At 49.7% G+C, this 12613-nt stretch overlaps 1 protein-coding gene across 1 annotated transcript in view; it reads left to right on the top strand.

Annotated features, from left to right (window-relative positions):
• Nucleotides 1-8713: 8713 nt before the first annotated feature.
• Nucleotides 8714-12613, top strand: part of PDE4C (phosphodiesterase 4C) — a 34712-nt gene continuing 30812 nt past the window's right edge. The window contains exon 1 of the mRNA XM_069064624.1: nucleotides 8714-8880. Coding sequence (XP_068920725.1) covers nucleotides 8729-8880 — 152 coding nt within the window. The 5' untranslated portion in view covers nucleotides 8714-8728. The remainder of the gene's footprint in view (nucleotides 8881-12613) is intronic.

Below are 12613 nucleotides of genomic sequence, written 5' to 3'. Positions count from 1 at the left end.
ACTTCTCTGTAGTCATATTCATCATTGCTTACAACACAGTAATATAGACCATCATATTAATGTGCCAGAACTTGGTTAGTTATTCCCCAAAGGATGTTTCTAGTTTGCTTTGTTTCTAGTTCTTTGATATTACAAAATTGATGCTATAAATATGTAAGGGGGAAGGGAAAATTGATTCCTACATATACACCTCTCAGTGTTATATCCCCTCTAGGCTACCTTCCCAGAGAGCAGCTACTACTTCTATGGGCTTTAGGTTACCTTGTGGGTATGGGCTCCTTCCATTATAATTCAAAAGTCCCCACAGGTATTCCCCTAATTAACAATCAGCCAGGAGACACAGTTTGCTCTTAGTAGAGGTATTTACTCATCATCTGTGGGAAGAGTGGGTACAAACCCATGAGAAGAGAGAGAGGAGAAGAAGAGAAGAGAAGAGAAGACAAGACAAGAGAAGCCAAGAGAAGACAAGAGAAGACAAGACAACAGAACAGAAGAGAACAGAATAGTAGTGAGGCACCCAAAAAAGGAAACCATGGGGCCAAGGCAGTTCACAGCTGTGGAACTACAGGGACCCAGCATTCTTTCTCTCTAGAAGAGTCCTCATAAAACTCCTCTGGAGAGCAATCTGCTCCTCTCCAAAGCTCAAATATAAATTTCCAGGAGTAGCTCTCTCGAGTCCACCACTAGCTTTTTTCTTTGCTGCCAGAGGTTCTATACCTTAAAGCTACTTCTAGCCCTGGCCTTAGCTGTCACTCTGGCTCTGAATTTGTCTTCTCTGGAGTCAATAACTTCTCAACTAGAGGACAGAGGAGAAAAGAGAGGGAGTGAAGGAAATCCTCTCCTGCTCTCCCATCATCCTGCCTACTCCACGGAGGAGATGAAGAGATGGGTTCTTTTGAAATTGCTGAGCTCCAGGGCTTAGCTTATGAGATAGTTAGGTAGCCCAATTGATAGAGCACTGGATCTGAATTCAAATTCAACTTCAAATACTTGCTATGTGACCCTGGGGCAAGTCACTTAACCTTGGTCTACCTTAGTTTCTTCAGCTGTAAAATGGGGATAATAATAGCTCCTAACTCCCAGGATTGATATGAGGATCAAGTGAAAGAATATTTCTAAAGAACCTGGCACATAGTAGGTGCTTATATAAATGTTTATACCCTCCCCTTTATTCCCCCTTATCCCTGCAAGAGTACTACCAACTTTTGCTAATCTAACAATTCTTCTCTCTTTGGACTCAATCAAAGGAGTTCCTACTATATAAAGGCATGATAAAAGGTAACAGCTTGTGAACACATTAAAGCCTTATCATTTGTGATTATATCTGGTGCCTACAGCAGTTAGTAGAGAGGAGAACCAGATTCTCCTCCTTTAGTGTAACTAGTTTTAATTCTTTTTATTGACCTTGGCATATATGGCCAACACTGGTTGGTCTAGTCTCTAGGTCTCTAGGTCAAAGGCTATGGACATTTTAATCACTTTCTTCAAATCACTCAAGATTGCTTTCCAGATTGGACCAGTTCACAGCCCCACCAAGAGCACATTTGTGTGTCCATCTTTCTACAAGCCCTCCATCCTTACCTGTTCTGTCTTTCATCTTCTTTGTCAGTTTGCTGTGCTAGGCTCTATGATTCTCTGCCACAAGTCTAATTGTCATCAACCTTAAAAATGAAAGTCTGTCCTAGGGATCTTGCTTCCCCTTCATTTGTTTCTGTAAACCCCTTATTCCAATTCAGGGAAGGAGACAGCTGGGGTTACCAGTAACCCCCTGGAGTTCCCCATCACATCCCACTGGTTCCCTTTCTTCACTGTCTCCATCAAGGAGTCCTAAGGGGAATGCTTCCATCTGTCCCTCTCTGGTACTTAGTTCTCTTCTCTGCTTTCTGTATGGTAGAAAGAGACCAGGGAGCTGGGAGGCCCAAGCCATGAGCTCCAGTTGTAGATCTGCCTGTGGGACACTGAGTAAATCCCTCCCTCTCTGGACTTCTTCAGGAAAATGAGGGAGGTAGACAAAATCTTCCCACACATTCCTTCCAGCTCTGATATTCTGTGACCTACAGTAGAAAGGGCCTCCCAGCTCTGACATCCTGTGTTCTAAGGGCCCTCCCAGCTCTGCCATTCTGGGTTCTAAGGGCCCATCCAGCTCTGACATCCTGTGTTCTAAGGGCCCTCCCAGCTCTGACATCCTGTGTTCTAAGGGCCCTCCCAGCTCTAGAGTTCTCTATTCTAAGGTAACTTCCTTATCTAACATTCAGTGCTCTATGCTATAAGGACTCTCCCAGCTTTGATTGTGAGATTGTAAATCTATGGGGAAGAGATCTCCACTCTTTCCAGGGAACAAAAGGGTTTGCTAGGGGGCTGGAGGGTCTCTGTGGCAGACAGCTGCTATCTCTTCTGCTCAGTTAATTAATAGTCATTTGTCTTTAAGAACATTCATTAAGATGTTAATAACAATAATAATCTATCACTTTAAGGATTCCGAAGCACTTATCTTGTTTGCTTAGCATAGGCAATACAGAGATTCTCATCCCCATTTTACAGATGAGGAAAGTGAAGGTCAGAGAGCTTATGCCCAGGGTCACTGGGCTAATTCAAGTCAGAGGTTGGGAGGGCAGGAATCCAAGTGGGAATCTCTTCTAAGTGTTGGGTTCCTTCCTGCACTGGATAGCAAATTCTGTTTCCATACTGTCTTAATGTTTGCAAAGCGCATTCCTCAAACTACCGGGGGAAGATAGGGGCAGTAGATAATGCACCCGGAACCTGGCCTTAAAGCCCTCGCTCGATGCTACCGAGACTGGTTACGGACGAACCTTTGGTGAAGGCTGAGCCGCCTCGAGAGCTGGTAGAGCCCCGCCCCGCTCCGCCCCTCCCTAACACCCCTTCCTCGCCCGTCCTCCCCCACCCCGAGAGCAGCTCACCTCCTCCACCTAGTGGCCACACTTAGAAAGTGTCAGCCTCTGCCTGCCGGCCTTGGGCAAGCCCATGGGCCTCTGCCCAGACTAGGGAGAGAGGCAAGGGCCTTTAATGCCATCCTTTTTGCCTTATTAAGTGAGCTCATTTGGGCTGCTGGCTAGAGGCTGGATCATCGAAAATCACACTGTAGGAATTTGAGCTTAAAGAGACCTAAGAGATCATCAGCCAGTCAATAAGCATTTATTAATGGCCTGCTGTGTTTGAGGCACTGTGCAAAGCACTGAGGACGCAATCCAGCACAACCCCCTCTTTTTATAGATGAGAAAACTGAGGCCCAGAGAGAAGGAAGTGGCTTAGGGTGGTAAATTTGGAGCTAGAAGGGAGCCTGGAAGCTAAGTCAACCCCCTCATTTTAGACGAGACAATTGAGATCCAGAGGAATCAAGTGACTTCACCTAAGTCACACAGCTAGTAAATATTGAAGGTGCAAACCTAGGTCTTTCTTGCTTCAGGTCCAGCACATATCCACTAATGCTGCCTCTGATGCTTGTCCAGTGTTACACAAGGAGTCAGTGGGAGACAGAGGGAGGGAGGAAGGGAAGAAGGGAGGGAGGGAGGGAGACAGACAGAGAGAAGAAGAGAGAGGAGGAGAGAAAGAGAGAGGGAGAGAGAGGAAGAAGAAGAAGAAGAAGAGAGAGAGAGAGAAGAAAAGAGAGGAAGAAAAAGAGAGAGAGACGAGAGAGAGAGAGAGAGAGAGAGAGAGAGAGAGAGAGAGAGAGAGAGGTGCAGAGGCCAAGAGAAAATAGAAGTCCGGTTTGTCAATTGTCAGATTTAAAGAACCCCATGGGTATAAATGAAAGAACCCTAAAATAGAAGTCAGGAGATCTACTCTCTAGTCTCACCTCAGTCACAAAGAAGCCCACTTTAGCTAAATCACTTCCCCTTTCTTCTTCACCTTCCTCATCTGTAAAATGGGTAGTTTGAACTACATAGATCTCCTGGGCCCTCAGGGACCTTACTAGCTCTGGGACCCTGCTGAAGGTAAATTTATGAAACAAAAGCTACAGACAAGAATGGAAATTGATGTTGAATCTTCCCCCAAGTGAAAAAGGATGTGAAGAGCCAGTCCCCTACTGGCTTGGGATCTGAGATGACTCCAGAAATGGGAGAAGCCCACCTGGGATGCAAATAGCCTGCTGTCTGGGAAAAGTGAGCCTTCCCCTAGGTATGGCATCCTGTGATTCTTGGCACAGTGGGAAAAGTTCTTAATGCTAGTGCCTTCTTTCTCCTCATCGTTGTTACCCCCCAATTTATCCTATGGGTTGTTTCCGTGCTATCGCCCCCATTAGAATGCAAACTCCTCAATGGCAGGGATTGTCTCTTAGCTTTCTTTGCATCCCCAGCACTTAGCAGGGTAGCCGGTACAGGGAAGGCACTTAATAAATGCTTATTAATTGACTGGATTTGGAATCAGAGACCCTGATCTTCACTCCTGGCCCAGCTAAGGGCCAGGACCTAATGTCCACCACTAATCGTGTTGGAGACGTGAATGAGAATGAACCAGGCCATGAGGGTAGTTCAAGGAAGAACTCCGTTTATTGATTCTTTGGACAAGGTTTTTATGGAGCAGTGAGACAAAGGAATATGTAGCTCTAGTGTTCTTATCACTCTTAGAATAGTCTGTCATATCCTGGATAGAACAAAATGTCTCTAATCAAATAAAGATTTAGCATCAAGGTGACTAAAGTCTAAGGGTAGAGCTTTTGATATCAAAACTCAAATAACCTCCTTTTAAATGCAGCATATCTTAAAGGTTCCAGGAGCAAGCTTTTGAAAGCTGCATCTCAAAGGATTTCCTTTAGAGCTAGCTGTGGAGATATTTATCTGAGTCCTGGATCAGGCTCCCTTGCCTTCCCACACCTTCCCAACCTTGGGCAAATCACTTTCCCTCAGTTTTGCTGTCTGTAATGAAGCAGTTAGATTGGATGACTTCTAAGGGCCCTTCTAGCATCACATCTATGACCCAAGGATTCTTCATTCTCCATTCCTAACAGCCCCTAGGCTGTCTCCATCCCTACTTGGAGCATTCCACTCTCAGTCTCCTCCCCTTTGGCCCCTTCCCTCCTCAAGTTCCTTCTACCTCCCATTCAGCCTTGAACCTGATGAGTGTAGCCAGAGAAATAAGAGGTGGAAGGCTGAAAATGAAGACTGGCAGGGGGTTTCAGTGCTTCAGCATGTCAGGGACAGTGATCCAGGATGCTGTGGAAGCCTTCAGATGGGCCAAAGTACCTCCTCCCCACCCCACAAACACACAGACATGCTCCAAAGGGCAGGGCTCAGAGCCCTGGCATCTCCCAGGGGAAGGGTAGGAGCTAAAATTAGGCCAGGGCCAGCTATGAGATTATTTTTACCCACTCAGAGCCAGCAGGGCACTTTCCCACCAGGTGTTTGGTTGCAGAGATAGGGGGGCAAGGAGGGGGAGGGGGGACTAAGGCTATCCTGGTAACCTCTAGGAGGCTCCTTGGTATGGAGCTCCAGAGGCTAGACTTAACTAGGCACCCTGGCCCAGGTAATATTTTCTGAAAATAGAAATTAGTTGCTAGGAGAATGAGAATGTGGACACTCAAACTCAGACCTACACATGCCCATAGAAACATCGAGACCAACACCCCCCCCCATATACACAAGCCATAGAAACACCAAAACATTGACTTCCAGACAGAGACACACAGAAACAGACATGTCCCCATTACAAAAAATCTCATAATCAACAAGACATACTTCCAAACCTAGACACACATGTAGAGACCCACAGAAAACCCAGACCTCAAAAATACAACCCTCAGAAACACTGAGACAGCCACAGCCAGACCCAGAACTATACACTAATTCAATGAAATCATCACACGTTGAAATTTACAGACCCACAGAAGTACCCAGATACCCACAGCCAGACCCAGAAACACACCCCACTCCAGTGACACCAACACACATTGAAACATACAGAAACAAGGGATACCCACAGTCAGACCAAGAGATACACACTAATACAGTGGAATCAACACACACTGAAATATACACCTGGACACCTACAAGACAACTCAGAAACACACTAACCAACAAATACTGAAAACATACAGGTCTAGAGAAACATTAGGATTATTATACTTTGATCCAGAAATATACCTTCAACTCCTAGATCTGCTGAAATACCAAGACAAACATTTCTAGACACTTCACACTTTCTTATCCAGACTCAGAAACCCACACAAACCCAGACACAGGAGACCCTAACGAATACCAAAACATACTTCTGGGTCTGGACCCAGTCCCTTCTCACCACACAAACTGAAACACCAAAGCCTCCAGCACCATCCTCAGACTTAGAAAAACCCACCCAAGTCTAGGCAGGCATACAGATCCAGAGAAACCCTGAGATATAAAACCCAGACCCAGAAACATATCCAAACTAGAGAAACACCTTGACACCCCCTCACACTCAGACCCAGAAACATATAGATATTTAAACAAATATCCAGAAACAAATGGAATAGACATACGCACACACTCACATACAAACTGAAATACACCCAGACACAGGAACTCTGTGAACTCTACCCCACTACCCCCACCCCCACCCCCTTCTTCGAACAGAAATGGAAAAAATCCAAATATTAATGAAGATTCTTGATGCCATCAAGGCCTTAATCATGCTAGGGGTGCTGCAGACATTTTTTAAAAGGTCTAAAACTTGTCTTGCTCCTTGAGGAAGAGAGATGTGACATCTACAGAAATAGCTACAGTACAATTAATTAAGGGACAGCATGAAGGGTGAGACAGAAGACTGACCTTGGAGTCAGCAGGACCTAGGTTCAAATCCTACATCTGACACCTTAGATCTCTGCCCCAGGCAGTTCTCTAAGACTTTATTGAAGAATTACAAGTTTTAGTTGGTACAGGAATTTCCCTATAACAAGGAAACCTTCTCCCCCACCTCTACCCCAACCAACAAAATAAAAAGATCTGAGTATACACTAACCCAGACCTCTGGGCATAATCACACTCACACACAGACACACATACAGACACAGACACACACACACAGCCCAAAATCACAGATGTGTGCTCAGATGCACACACCCACCAAGCAGAAGAACCCTTTGGTTCAAAGAAGCCAGATGGCTTCTTTGAGGTCTGAGCGCTATTGGCCTTGCTTCTAGCACCCTACCACCACCACCCCCTCCATGAAGGCTGGAGCAGCTGCTCTGAGGGAGGGATGGTTGGAAGGATAGGGAGGGGGAATGTTTTTAAGCTTTTAAGAGTTTTCGTTAAGAGAGACTTTAGAGATGATTTAGCATTTTACAAAAGGAGAAACTAAGACCCAGGGAGTTTAGATGATTTGTCTAGGGTAGAGTGGAACTCAAATCCAGGTCATCTGATTCCAAATCTAGCACTTTCTGGAGAAAAGGTCCCCCCTGGGACTGAAATGGGGTGTGAGGTTGGCCCCTGGAGTAAAGGAGGCATAGATCCCGGAAGAAAAGAAGCGCTGGGGATGACCTGGGCTGTGTGCGCCGGTGACAGCCGGGCCTGCTCTGTGTCTCCCCCTGTCTCCTTCTCCAGTCCGGTCCGGAGGCCCCGGAGGGAATGGTGGAGGGGGGGTCGGGAGGTGGTGGGAAGAAGAGAGGGCCGGATGTTTGGCCGCTTGGAGCTCGGGACCGAGAAAGAAAGATGAGTCCTGGAGAGGGGAGCAGGGTCTGGACTGTGTCATGGGCTGCTCAGGGAGCCGGGAGTCTGGGTCCCAGGGAGTGAGCGTCTCCCCCACCCACTCCTTTCTCTCCCCCCGCCCCTCTCCTTTCCTGAGTCTCAGCTCCAGTACTGAGCTGACAGGGATAGGGGCCCCGGGGAGGTCGGGTTCCGGCTCTGGCACCCAGCAGGGTCTGTTGTGGGGAGGGGGAGAGAAGGAAGGGGGAGGGAAAGAACAGGGACAGCCTCGGCCCGGGGGCCCCGCCCCCCTCCCGCCTAGAGCACTCTAACACTTCACGAGCCCAGCTGAGTTCAAGTCAGGCCGGCTCCAGAAGAGACAGAGACCGGGATAAAGACTGAGACAGAGGCAGAGACAGGCTCGGTTGGTGGTGATGAAGCTCCAGGCAAGACTGAGAAAGAGATTGTGTTAGAGGGAAAAGATCTGAGACTGAGAAACACGGAAAGAGAGATGGAGAAAGCGACCGGACAAGAAAGTGAGAAGCCGAGAAAGCAAGCTTGGGATAGAGAGAGACAGGAGCGGAGAAACTGAGTCAGAGCTAAAGAACGATAGAGAGGGGAGGAGGAAGGGGGTGGAGTGACCGGCAGTGGCAGACTGAGCCGGGGTTCAATCGCGACCCTGAGAGACAGAGCGAGCCTAAGAGCAAAGTGGGGCGGGGCGGACCCCCAGTTCCTGGGCCCGAGCCAGGCCCCCAGCTGCGGACCGGGCGGGAAGAAGAGACTTTGGGGGAGTGAGCTTCGAGGTGGGGGGTCCAGGGCGCTGGACTCTGTGTTTCTGTTCTTCCGGCTGCCCCAGCAGCCGGCCTGACCCCCGGCTCGAAGTCCCGGGACCCCCCCGGAAGCCCCGCCCCGGCGACGGGCGGAGAAAAAGACCCAAGTCGGAGAGAGGGACACAGATACACCGAGTGACACACTGAGGGGGGGGGGGCGGGGAAGAGAAAGAGAGACAGAGACGGAGAGAGATACACTCAGCCAGAGACACCCCGAGACAGAGATCTACACTCAGAGGGAGCCCAGAGGCAGCAGTCTGGGAGCCTTCAGGGGGCCGGCCAGCCATGCTGGGTGGGCAGCGCAGCCCCCCGGGCCCTGGCTCACCAGTCGGGTCTCCCCGGGCTTCCCCGCGCAGCTCCCCCGGGCTCTTCAGAAAACTGCTGGTAAATCAGAGCATCAGACTGCAGCGTCGCTTCACCGTGGCCCACCCTCTCTGGTGAGCAGTTGTGCCCCACCTTGGGGACTTCCCCAGGGATGGAGGGAGGGGATCCCAGGGGGAGGAATCTTTGGGACCTGCCAACTAGACAAGTGCCTAGACCCACATACTAAGCCTGAGGAAGGGGTAAAGACCGACAGAGGGACACAGACAGGTGTAGACGCAGACAGAAACTCGGAGAGGGAGAGACAGATGGCAAACTTGAGACCAAGGCCACGATACACAGCCCTGGGACTCCAAAGACAGAGAGGCAGAGATGAAAACAGAGCAGGAGAGGTCTCCAGGTGGGACGGAAAGAAACAAACAGAGGCCAGTGCAAAGAGATGGAGACCTAGAAAGAGGCTGAAACGGAGAGCCTCAGAGAGAAACTAATAAAGAAAAAAGTGATGGGGATGGAGAGACAGTAGGAAGCAAGAGACTGGGCTCAGACTGGGAGAGTGGGATGCAGCTGGTGTCAGAGACAGAGGCAGGGGAGAGAGAGCAAGGGGCAGAGAGAGGAACAGAAAGCTAGGCCAAGACGGGATGGGGGTGGAGGAGCAACTTCTGGCTTAGGAGGTGGGGGTGTGGGCACTGTGTCCTTGTCCTCTCTCCTTTGGCTCAGTGGGACACTTGGCCCCACCCCATCCTTGGCTCTCTGACAGCTCCTGAGAGTGCCTGGGTCCTCGTGGCACAGGCCCAGCCTAAGTGTTGGGATAGGCTCTGACCCTGGGTATGGGAATGGTAGAGAAATCCTCTTGCAGACAGAGTAGTGGAAGGCCTGGGGGAGGGCCCCGAAGACCCCAGAAATGAGATGTGTTTAGAACAAGGATGGCTGGGCTCCCTCATCATGGGAGGCCTTAGGGCCCCAACTCACGTGGCCCTCTGCATCTGATACCACAGCTCTGCTATTGGACCAACAGAGTCAAGGCTTACCCTAAAACCTCCCAATCTCTCCTTTTTTCCCCCTTTCCTGGCTGTCTCTCTCTGGAAGGAAGAATCATTCCTTTATTAGACCCTATTCTGAGTCTGAGGGGGAAAGGTCGAAAGCTTTGAACTCAGAGTCAGAGTATCTAGGTTCAAAACCTAGTTCTGCTCCTGTGGAAAGTCACTGAACTTCCTAGGGGCTCTGATCACACCTGTGGGAAATGAGGGGCTTGAGCTGAGTCATCGCAGGGCCTTTCCAGCTTTAATCTTATGATCTCCAACAAGAAATACACTCCAGACTAGTCAGTCTGTGGGAAACTGGCTATATTTCCTCCCGAGGACCAGGGTGTTTGGGGACAGGCACCTGGAGTTTAAAATGTGGACCCACATGCTGCTCCTCAGTTCCCAGGTCCAATAGGCCTCATCTGAATGTTCCAGACAAGTTGGTCCTTAGTGGTTTCTTCTGCCCCAGAACCAGGAGGGGACTGTGTCCTTCCAAGGTCCCCATCTGGTAGGAATCCCATAACAGCTCTATTCCTTCTGCCTTAGTCCTTTTTCTAATCTCTACACCCCATCTTCCCCTCCCCACCACATACACACACACACACACACACACACACACACACACACACCTCTGCCTATATGCCTCCTGCCTCTAAACTGTCAAATCAGACTGGGAGGAAAAAATAAATGGGACTGGAGTTTCAGGTTGGGAAAGCAGAAGGAAAGGACAGAAAGAATCAAAAAGTGAATGTAGTCTTGGCCTGGTGTTCAGAATGAGGAAGGTTTCAGGAAGGACATCCATAAACTACAGTGTACAGAGGCTAGGGAAGGATGATGCAAAGCCTGGAAAGAAGACTTGGGGTGGAGAGAAGGGAAGGGTGTGTATGTAGGGGAGCATAATCACTGCCTTTGAGCATCTGAAGGGTTGTTTCATGTGGAAGAACAATTAGCCTTGCTCTGCTTGGCTCCAGAGGGCATATCTGGGTAATGGGGGAGGGGGGAACTGTAGTTTCAGGGAGGCAGATTTTGGCTCCATGTAAGGAAAAACTTGCTTTTTGAACTAGCCAAAAGTGGCCTGGCCTGCCTTGGGAGGTAGTAAGTTCCCCATCGTTACAACCCTTCAACAAAGGCTACTTCCTGGGGACATTGTTGAGAGGATTCTTGGGTAGATGAGAGCCAGACAGGATAGTCTCTGAAGTCCCAGCTGCCATCACCACTGGCAAAGGCATGAAGCTTCTGTACAGAGTGGGGAGGGACTTTAGCTCAGTCAATCCAACTTCCTTCGCCTTATGAATTTTACAGGGAAACTGAGGCCCAGAAAAGTTACTGATTTGTGCATGGTTGTAAAGATCATAGGGGGAAGATCCCCAACTTCAAGGTAGTCATTGTACCTCAGCATAGTAAGAGAAAAAAAATGCTGAATTTAGTCAGAGGCCTTGGGCTCCAAGCCTGCCTCTGCCATGGCTGCCTGTATGATCTAGAAGTCACCTTGACTCTCTGAGCCTCAGTTCTTCCATCTGTAAAATGGGGCCTTGTATGAGATGGCCTCTGAGCTCTCTGAGCCTGTCTGTAAGTCTATGGTCCTGTGGCTTTGGGCTTCTTCTGTTGTATGGCTCTGTGTCTGCCTTGGGTGCTGGCCTCTGATGCTACTCCTTCTCAGGGGGTGTCCTAAGAAATTTCACTAGGAAGAAAATCTTAGAGGAGTCTGCTATATCCTCCTTTCTGATTCTACTCTCCCTGGGTGGAGGTGGGAACAGAGATGTTAGGAGGAACTGCGTAGATATATACGGCCAGGGATGCTAGCATTTCTGTGCTTGAGGGTTGGAAGCAAGGGGTCAGGGTCAGGCTTCTCTCCCAGGCCCTCTGAGCTCCAAGCCAGGGGTGAGCAGATGTGTGGCTCCTGAGGGGCCAGGCAGGGGGCCAGCCGGCAGACTCTTAACTCCCTCCCCAGCCCTGTAGGCACCTGCCTAAACAAGCAGGGAAGGCTCAACTGTTTGGAGTAGCTGGGGCCAGGGAAATCTGGGCCTGGAAGCTTCAGTCCTTAGACAGCCGAGATTTCCAGTGGTGGCAGGAGTCTGAAGGGCAGGGCTTGGCCTGGCCCAGAAACCCCAGCTTTGGGACAAAACAAAGAGGCTGGAACCCAGTCTGTAGGGTGGCACCCCACCCCCGGATCCGGAATGGGCGGGCAGCCAGGCAGAGGGCCAGAGGCTAGCCGCCAGGCTCTGACTCTGGCTTCAGCTGCCACAGCTCCACACTGGCCCCTTTGTGCCTGGGCTGGAGTCCCAGTGTGATAATATCAGCTGAAGCTCTAGGGCACCCCTAGGCCCAGGGTGCTCTGGGCGGGACCGGAACAGGGGGAGGGTGCTCAGGTGGGCCTCTGATGGATTGACTGAATATGTGGCACCTGTGCCTGAGTGAGTGAGTGAGTGTGTCTGTGTCTGTCTGTATCTGTGTGTGTATGCATTTCTATGGTTGTATGTGTACATCTCAGTATATGAGTGGCTGAGGGAGTGTGCATAACATAGTCTATGAAGGTGTAGATTCCTGTGAGGGTGGGTGTCAAGTGTCTGAGGGCCTATCTCTGAGATTTTTTGGGGGGGGAGGTGGAGACAAAGACACAGAGATAAGAGGATAAGGAAGGGGAGGGAGGGAGAAGGAGGGAAGGAAGAGAGGGAGAGGAGATGGAGAGAGAAACAGAGAGAGAGACAGAGAGGAGAGAGACAGAGAGAGGAGATGGAGGGAGAGAGACAGAGAGAGGAGATGGAGAGAGACAGACAGAGGAGAGAGAGAGGGAGAGAGAGAGAGAGAGAGAGAGAGAGAGAGAGAG

The sequence above is a fragment of the Petaurus breviceps genome, unplaced genomic scaffold (assembly GCF_028583685.1).
Source record: "Petaurus breviceps papuanus isolate PSGF00001 unplaced genomic scaffold, PetGlider_PUasm1.0 108, whole genome shotgun sequence".
Lineage (NCBI taxonomy): Eukaryota > Metazoa > Chordata > Mammalia > Diprotodontia > Petauridae > Petaurus > Petaurus breviceps.
The sequence above is the reverse complement of the archived record's forward strand: the minus strand, read 5'-3'. Positions and strand labels throughout refer to the sequence as shown.